Here is an 8902-nt window from a genome sequence, read left to right on the forward strand (position 1 = left end):
TATAAGTTTTTTTTAAAAAAACAAAACACACACACAAAGACGTTGTTTACATTCTTACCGAAGTAGAGCCTGTCTGTCGGGCGCTGAGTCTCGAGGGAGGAATACCTCGAGCTGGGCTCCTGGCTCGGCTGCAGCCCTGCCCGTGGGTTTGGAGCAAGTGGCTGAAGCTCTGTGCCGTGGCTCACCTTCCTCCTGCAGCCACACCGAGGGCAGGGTGCTGGGGTCTGCTCGTGTTGCTTTGCCCTCAGCGTTTCTCTGCAGGGTTTCCAGCCAGACCTGCAGGAGAAACATAGCACGAACTGGTGGGATCCTTCAAATAAAATAAAACTAAAAAAACATGGTAAGAATAAAGCATTTTTTGTTTCTATCCTGCTTTTGTAAATCTCTTCTTTTCTGATACTCCACGAAGAAGAAATATTTCGTGTCACTCCTTCCTTGCTGCTTGTCTTCTGCTTTTCTTAATATCCTCATCATTTTTTTTTTTCTTTTTTGGTCTCCAGCCTAGAAACCAGAGCCTCCTTCCTTCACCAAGGATTTCTGAGGGGGTTTCACGCTTTGCCAGGTGCCAAAAAAAGACCAACACGAGTCTTTGCTGTCTATGACGGTGGCTGCTGGTTGTGAGAGGGGGCTCCCCGTGCCCAGCAGCACAGTGAGGTTATTTCCTACACAGCACACTCTAGTGTTTGGTTGGGGTTTTGGCTGCTCCGAGCCTTTGGCAGCTCCGTTTTTCTGCTCTCTGTCCTGTGTAACACAGCTTGGCAAGGTGAGAAGCAAGGCTGTTTGTAAAGGTGGATTTATGGATGAAGCAAGAGGGAAAAGAAAAGGAGGGTGCAGGGTGGAAGGATGAAGCTGGCTGCTGGTGGAAGGGAGGAAGAAGGGGTGAGGGGGCTGTGCAGAAGCCCAAATTTGCCTGCTGTGGGAAGTGGGCTGGGAACAGGAATGGGGAGAAGCAGAGCTGAACCCTGGCCTTCAGCGAGAGGGGAGCAGCACCCGGGGCTGGGGTGACAGGAGCGCTCTGCTGAATTTGGAAGGAGGGAATGAGAAAGGAATTATTATTATTATTATTATTTTACTGGTGTCTTTTAAGTGTTGTGGATGTTTGAAGGACAAGATACCCAGGAGAGCACGAAGTGACAGAAGTTTGGGGTTAAATTTAGGGGGATTTAAATGGCAAATGGAAGGGGGGGAATACTGGGGGATGCCAGTGAGCCGGTCTCTTTTAGCAAGGAAATTCATGGGATGTACCCGATTTTGGACCATTTAAGTTCACTTGCGTGGTACGTGAGAGTAGGGTTTACCGGGCTATCGTGGGCTAGGTGCATGGGGCTTTTTGACCCACTTGCCAGCATCCTCCTTTTGAAGAAGCCCACGCTTGTCCTGGTCTCATCCTGCATGTGGCTGTGCATGAAAACCGCAGCGGCCCCACGCTTTTCCAGACCATCTGGGCTCTCTTGGGGCTGCCGTCTTACAAAGAGTGAAGATCACTGATCCCACTCGGTCCCTGCTTTCCGCAGCTAGGGACGAACTCCTCCTCGCGGATGCCTCCCTGGCCGGCTTTGGGAATTGCTCCTCGCTGCTGTTACAGCTGGGCACAGCCCTGCGCCACCCCAGCACCGCTGCTTTTGTGATGTTCTGCCATGAAATACGCGATTGCTGCAGCTCTGGCTGGGGGGAGGAAGCCCTCTAGCTTCCCCCTCTAGCGGTGTGGCTCTGTCATGGCACAAGAAATAATATCTATATTTTTATTTCCCCCCCCCAGCTCCCCGCTGTCACCTCAGGCTCTGCCATGCCATGGACCTCGGCTCACCGGAGCGCGCTGGGGGCACACGGGGCCACTTCGGTTTTGTCTCCATCATTTGCCCTCACACCTTTCTGGGGAGGGGGCTGCGCGGGGAGGGAAGTGGGCACCTCCCCACCGGTGCTGTCAGCAGGTGTCGGGCTTGTTAAAATTAAATCCAGCCCCTCAGCTGGCTCAGCCCTGCTCTGTGCTCACACTTGGGATGAAAACGCTGCCCCCGGTCCTGTGCTCAGCTCTGTCTTTGCAGCTGGAAGGGCTGAAGTTCTGCCTCGTGACGGGGCTGAGAGTCACCTGCAAATGCAGCTGTTGGAGGCCTGCAGGAAACTCGGTGTCCTGCCCCGTCCCTGTCCTGCCTTGAAGGATCCCCCTCTCCTTCCCTGACCACTTGTTGTTTGCTGACGGGGAGCCTGGCCCTGCAGAAGATGACTTTCAGTCCCCTGCCTTCGGGGCTGGCCGTGGCTTTGCTGGCTCATTCTGGCAGCAAAACAGCAGCCCGAAATGTGGCACCGAACACACCTGCCCCTGCTGATGCTCCCAGGGCCAGCTCCACAAACTCCAGGGGAGAAAGGGACAGGGATGGACGGGAGGCAGCCTTTGAGCCACGTAACGAAAACGGGGTGCGAGCAGACCCATTTCCCAGAAGGGAAAGGTGAGGCCAGCAGCACTGCACCTCGCGCTGCCTTTCAACCCCGGCGCCCCCCGAGCGGGGCAGGATGCGGCCCCGCAGCCCCCAGCCCCGCGGCAGCGGCACGCCGGCCCCGATTATTGTTGGGTGTCGAAAAAGACATTGAAAAGAAAGGAGGAGAGCTGTGAAGAGGGTCACTTTAGTGGCTCTTTCATTTATTTTTTTTTTCTTCCCCCGAGAAGGAAGTTAGAAAAGCAGAGCCCTCAAAGCCGCATTGAAAGGGTGACAGAGACGGGATAATGCGTAAGACCGAGGGAAGGAATCTCAGAGCACTCGCCACGGTGTTTTAATGATCTGTTAACAATTACCCCTTTCAGGGGAGAACATATGGTAGATGGTTTGCTTAAAAAAAAAAAAAAAAAGAAAAGGACAAAAAAAAAAAAGAGAAAAAAGAAATTGCTTCAGAAACTTAAATGATGTTGGGAACGTGGTGGGGATTGATGGAAAGAGCTGGGGGAGGGAGGGGATCCCTGCGCCCAGCACGGGGGGGTTGGAGCCTAGGACCCACGGAAGCTGGTGGTGGCTGGGGGCTGCTCCTCGTGGCCGTGAGCACCACCTGTGGGTGCCCCGTGGGACCCGAGCCCACCTCTGTCCCTGGGGGGAAGGGGGATCTGCTCCTGGGAAGGTGCTGATAAAACCGAGGAAGCTTCACCCAGGCCAGCAGCACCTCCCTGGTGTCTTTGCTGTCAAAGCAGCACCTGAAAACGCTGCTGGGACCCCGAGGTGTGTGTCCATGGGGGGAAGGCAGCCCCCAGGCCATCGGTGGGTCAGGGAACGCCACGTGCCGGGACTGAAGACTGGAGCAGGACCACGTCCTTGGGCTCTGCAGCCCATGGTCCCATCCTGACCCCATCCCATGGGCTGCAGCCCCTGCTCTGAGGCCAGCTCTGGTCCGAGCCCAGCTGCCAGGCACGGCCAGCAGTGAGCCCCATGGCTGGAGGGTCACCTGGCCACACAAATTGCTAACGTCACACAGGTGCAGCCAGGTGAGGGAACGTTGTGAGCTTTCCCTGCTGTTATCTGCTGTGAAATCACTGCCTTTCACTGTCCTGGCTTTTTGGTGTGAGGTTTGGCTGTGGTTTCCTATGAATGCATCACCAAGGATCCATCACACGTCTCAGCCTAGGGCAGAAACCATCCCCTGGTCTCTGGGACTCGCCTTGTCTTCTGCTGGACCTGGGAGGGAGCCAAGGAGAGGCTTTGTCCTGAGCAGCAGGGTGAGGAGGGACAGGGCTGGCGCTTGGCCTTGATTTCTCTTCTTTCTCCTGCACTGCTTCCAGTTTGACCAGCAGAGCCTCCAACGTGGAGAGGAAAGCTCATCTGGGGTCACTTTGGGCGGCAGGTGAGCCCAGTCCCTGTGTCTGATGAGCAGCTGGCAGGACAAAGAGCTGACGAGCATCCCAGCCTGCACCCTTGCAGCCCCGTTGTGCACCAGCGTGCCAGAAGCTGGGGTTTGCCCCGTGGGACAGGAGTGCTGCTCAGGGTGATGCCAGCCTGAGCACCCTGGCCATGGGGTGCCTTGTGGGACCTGGCCAGGGGCTTGGTGAGGCTTGGGCATGCTTGGAAAACCCGAGGGAGAGGCAAACCCTGGGCGAATGCCTTCATGTAACGGGGCGGCACGGGCACCTGTGGGCATCGCCCACCCCAATCCTCCTCCGACGCCTTCGTGCTTGGTGTCTGCTGCCTCCCTGTCCTTTCCCTGCCACTTCTTGTCCTTTCCCACCTCCTAGCCGGAGATAATCCAGGTGTCTGAACGCTTGCGCTCCTGTTCTGCCCTAAAGCAGGGCGCCAGCAGCCTCCTGCCCCCGCAGGCTGCGTTTTAGAGCCACTCTTGGACGGAGCCCTCGGCGCTCCTCTCCCTGCGCCCTCGCAGCTCTCCTCCTCCTGGGGCACGGTTGGAGCGGTGCCTGCGGGTTTTCCGAGCTCCCTTTGCAGCTCTGCCCGTGCGGGGCTCCGGGCTCGGCGCTGCCCCTGTCCCCGCCGAGCTCCGGGGGGGCCCCGCTGTCCCCAGCCGTGCGCCCCGTCGGGCGGCGGGGACGCGCTCCCGGCGCCGCTTTCCCTGCCCTCCTCCTGCTTTTTTTTGCTCTCCTTTTCGCCCCTTTTCCTCTCCCCGCCGTGGGGGCCGGCCCCGTGGGGGAGGAAAGGAAAAATCTCGTTTGGCTCCGGCGCTCACGGAGGGGGGCACCTGGCGCACCTCGCGCCCGGCATCCGCGCTCCTCGGGTGCCCGCAGCGCGCTCGCCCCGGGGCGCGGGGGCTGCCGAGCAGCTGCCGGGAGCCGCAGCGAGGGGCTGCGGGGCCCTGGGGGGCTCCGTGAGCACCGGGGGCTCCGGGCAGGGCCGCGGCCCCGGGAGGAAGAAGAGGAAGAGGAGGAAGAGGAGGGAGAGGGGAGCAGCGGGCGCGCCCCGGGGCCGTGCGCGGCCGGGGCTGCGGGGCGCGGAGCTGTCCCGGCCGTGCCCGTGGGGGTCGGGGAAGGGGGTGAGGGGGCTGTAGGGGGTCCGGGCCGCCCTCCCCAGCCCCGTTTCTTCGCCACTCGACCCGCGGCCGTCGGGCGGGCGGGCTGCGGCCGGGCCGCGGCTCTGCGAAACGTCTCCAACGCCTGGCAGGCGAGGGATGTGCCGGGGCTCCTCTGGTTGCCATATGTTTTCAATAAAATAAGACAAATAGGGCCGGGAGATAGGGCTTGCAGTAAACCTGTTATAAAGGAGCATAAAATAGGCCAATGTAAACGCCAGAAGGGCCCCTCCGGGAAGGGCCGTTTGGTGCCAGCCCCGCGCCGCAGCGGCTCAGACAGGTGTGAGCAGGAGCCCGACGCGGTGCCCCCGGAGATTTTTATCACGTTTGTGGTAATATTGTGCTTGTTATGCTAACTATGAGTAAACATACCCGGCCGGGCATTGTGGCAACAGGAGGGAGTTATCGGAAAGTGGCAGTGGGAAGGTGATTTAACAATAAAGTTGTCTTGTTTGCCAGCAGGTGATGTCTGCCCCCAGCCCCATGATTAATGCTTCCCAAAGCACTCCACTTTACAATCTCTTGTAATTATTTATTAAACGAAATCTATTTATTATTATTTTAGCAAACAGTGGTACCAGGTGGGGCTTTCTTTCCCTCTCCAGCTTTTGTTTGAAGGACGTTTGAAGTGGGCAGTCTGAGGCTTGGAAACTCGCTCGCCAGATTTTTTTGTCATCCAATTGCACAGGCACAAAAAAAACCTGCCGGGCCCTTCCTATTCATCCTCCCCTGCCCTCCTCGCCGCCCCTCGAGAAGGGGCGCCCGGGCCGCCGTCGTCTCCCCCCCCCTTCGCCCCCCTCCGCCCCCCGGCCCCTCTCCCCCGCCCGCCGCCGCCGCCCGGGGGGGAGCGGAGCCGCCGCGCCGCGCTCCCGGAGAGGCACCGCGCACCGCCGGGCCGGGGGCCGGGCAACGGGGACCGGGGGTCGGGGGGCGAGCACCGGGGCTCGGGGAGCGGGGCCCGGCCCGGGGGAGCCGCCTCAGCCCCTCCTCGGCCCGGCCCGGCCGCTCCCGGCGGCGCCGTTCCCCCGGCGGGCGCCGCCGCGCTGCTTTGGGGAGGGAGTGGGGGGCTCGCTCCCCGCCGGGGCTGCGCCCCCCCGCCGGCCCTGCCCGCCCCCAGCGGGGGCTCCGGGCTCCGCAGGGGGGCCCCGGCCTCGCCGTCCGCGCCCCCCCGCCCTGCGCCGGGGCAACGGGAGCCGGGCACGGGCCGGTCCCCGCCGCCCGTCGCTGCCGGTGCGCAAAAATCCCGGGCACGTTTTGCGCACCGAGCCCCGGCCGTGGGGCCGCCCGGCCCGGCCCGAGCGCAGGGCTGGAGGGGCGCCGGCTGCCGGGGGCAACAGGGGGGGACCCTTCCCCGTCGGGACGCGGCCCCCGTTTCGCAGGGGGGAGCGAGGGGCCGGCGCGGGGGGGGCGGGAGAGAGGCCCCCCCAGTCCTCCCCCCGGCCGCTCGGAGCCCGGAGGGCAGCGAGGGGCGCGGGGCCGGCCCCGGCGCGGTGGGGGCGAGGAGAGGGGGCGAGGGGCCGGGATCGCCCTGGAGCTGTCGGGGGCTCTCTCGTGGCCCGGCTCGGGGCGGCGGGCGGTGCCGGGCCCGGCACGCTCCCGGCGGGCTGATAAGATAAAAGCGTGCCAAGGGGTGGGTGCGGGCGGGGGGGCGCACACGCTGCCCGGCCGGGAAATCCCCATTGTCTGCCGGCCCTATATATAGGGGCCTAACGGCAGTCGTGTGCCGGCCGCGCAACCTGTCCTGCCCGCGCTCGACGGCTCGGCACGGCTCGGCTCGGCACGGGAGAAGGGGAACCGAGGCCCCTCTCCTTCCCCGCAGCCTCCCCCCGGGGCGCGCAGGTAAAGCCGCCGCCGGGGCCGCGCAGAGGGGGCCGCGGGGCCGGCTCCCCCCGAGCCTTACCGCGGGGCTTGGCTTTGCAGGATGGCCCCGCAGAGCCAGTGCCCCCCGGGCGAAGGGCAGCCCTATTTCGGCGGCCCCCCCGCCGCCGCCCCCGCCGCCCCCTCCCCGGCCGCCGGCGGCCCCGCGGGTGCGGGTGCGGGTGCGGGTGCGGGCAGCCGGGGCGCGTCCCCGGCGCGCAGGAAGGGGAAGGCGCGGAGGGGCCGCGGGAAGGCGCGCAGCGAGGGGCTGCTGGGCAAGCAGAAGCGCAGCCGGCGGATGAAAGCCAACGACCGGGAGAGGAACCGCATGCACCACCTCAACTCCGCCCTGGACGCGCTCCGCAGCGTCCTGCCCACCTTCCCCGACGACGCCAAGCTCACCAAGATCGAGACGCTCCGCTTCGCGCACAACTACATCTGGGCGCTCACGCAGAGCCTGCGCCTGGCCGAGCAGAGCCTGCCCGAGCCCCCCCCGCCGCCGCCGCCCCCCGCCGCCTCCCCCGGGCCCTGGGGCTCGCCCTGCCCCGCCGCCCCCGCGCCCCCCGCCGCCTTCCCCGCCTTCCTCTGAGCCCCCCGGAGCTGCTGTCCCCCGCTCCTGCCCTGCCCCGGCCCCAAATCGCGGTCGGAGGGGGCTCCCCGCGCACTTTCCGCGCTGGGCACCGGGGAGGGGGACACCCGCGGGAGCCCCGCGCCCCCCGGCTCGGCCCGGCCCGGGAGCGGTGGGCAGGCGGCCCCAAATCACGGTTTTGTACTCGGAAACGGTAAATTATATTAATTTGTCGCTATCGGTATTTATTGATTATAGTTCGTAACAAATATATATTTTGTATATAAGAGTATTTTTGGCAGCGGTGGTCCGGCTGTTTGTACCGGGGCGGGGGGGAGGGAGAGGGGGGCGCCTTCTTTTTCATTCGGCAGGAGAGGGGAATAAAGTGTGTCGCGGCCAGACCTGCGCGACGCGGCGATTTGGGGTTCGTTGGCTTGTTTTTCGTTTGCTTTTCCCGAGGAGCGCTTCCAAAATCGCGCGCAGCCCGCAGCGGAGGCTGCGCCGGGCTCTGCGGGGGCTTGCGCGGAGCTGGGGTCCGGGGGCAGGGGCGGCGCAGGGGGACCCCGCGGCCGTGCGCCCCCCGCCACCCACCCGCGCATCTTGCGCCGTCCCCTGCGCTCCTTTCCCCGCGGGGCCGTGGGACCCCCTCGCCGCCGGATTTTCAGCGCCCTGGGGTCATTTCGGGGCTGGCCCGGCCCGACAGCAGCCTCCCCTATTCGGGGGGAGGCCGGAGCGGTTAGAAACGCAGGAGGTGGGGAGAGAAACCCCTCCCGCGCAGCCCCCAGGGGGACGGGGACGGGGGGCTCCCGGGGTCTCAATTTGTAGCTGCAGATTTACGGCCGGGCCCCCTCCCCTCCCGGGGAGACAAAGCGGGCCGCGAGGCCGCGGGCCCGTTGTGATGCTAATTGTCCGCCGCCGAGCCCGTTCGCCGGCAGCGAAGAGCCCCGCAATTGAGGCAATTTGTAGGACAAAAGAAATTTGGGTACGGGAGACAGCGGCGCGCGTCCCCCCCTACAAAAAAAAAAAGGAAAAAAAAAAAAAAAGGGGGGTAAAAAAAAAAAAAGGAAAAAAAAAAAAAAAAAGGAAAAAAGCTCCGAGACGAAGAAGAACGGGGAGGGGGGAACCGCAGAGGGTGCGGGGAGCCGGGTGTGGGGGTGCGCATGGGGAGGATTTGGGGGAATTGGGGGGGCTCTGCCCTGCGCGGGGCGGGCGCTGTCCCGGCGGGCCGGGCGCTCTCCCTGGTGCTGAAGGCGGCCGAGGAGGGGCCGGGGGCGATCGGGACCCCACGCGTGGGGGCTGCCCCGCCACGGCCCGCGGGGACGCGCACGGGGGTCGGGGGCGGGCGGCGTGGGGAGGTGGTGGGAGTCCTGCCCCCCGCCCCGCTCGCCGGCTGAATCGCGTTATTGTTGGTGGTGGGGAGAGGCAGCGTGTGTGGTCACAGCGAGGGGAAAGGTGGAAATCGTCCCCCAAAATCTACCCAAA

The 8902-nt window shown here is 63.9% G+C and overlaps 1 protein-coding gene across 1 annotated transcript; it reads left to right on the plus strand.

Annotated features, from left to right (window-relative positions):
* Window positions 1–6916: 6916 nt before the first annotated feature.
* NEUROG3 (neurogenin 3) lies at window positions 6917–7441 on the plus strand. Its single transcript, XM_032191118.1, has one exon. It carries the CDS (start codon window positions 6917–6919, stop codon window positions 7439–7441), a length of 525 nt encoding a protein of 174 aa, XP_032047009.1.
* The last annotated feature ends 1461 nt before the right edge of the window (window positions 7442–8902 follow it).

The sequence above is a fragment of the Aythya fuligula genome, chromosome 7 (genome assembly GCF_009819795.1).
Source record: "Aythya fuligula isolate bAytFul2 chromosome 7, bAytFul2.pri, whole genome shotgun sequence".
Lineage (NCBI taxonomy): Eukaryota > Metazoa > Chordata > Aves > Anseriformes > Anatidae > Aythya > Aythya fuligula.

Excerpts from the sequence above, each read along its gene's own strand:
- NEUROG3 (XM_032191118.1), top strand. The coding sequence starts at position 6,917 with ATGGCCCCGCAGAGCCAGTGCCCCCCGGGCGAAGGGCAGCCCTATTTC.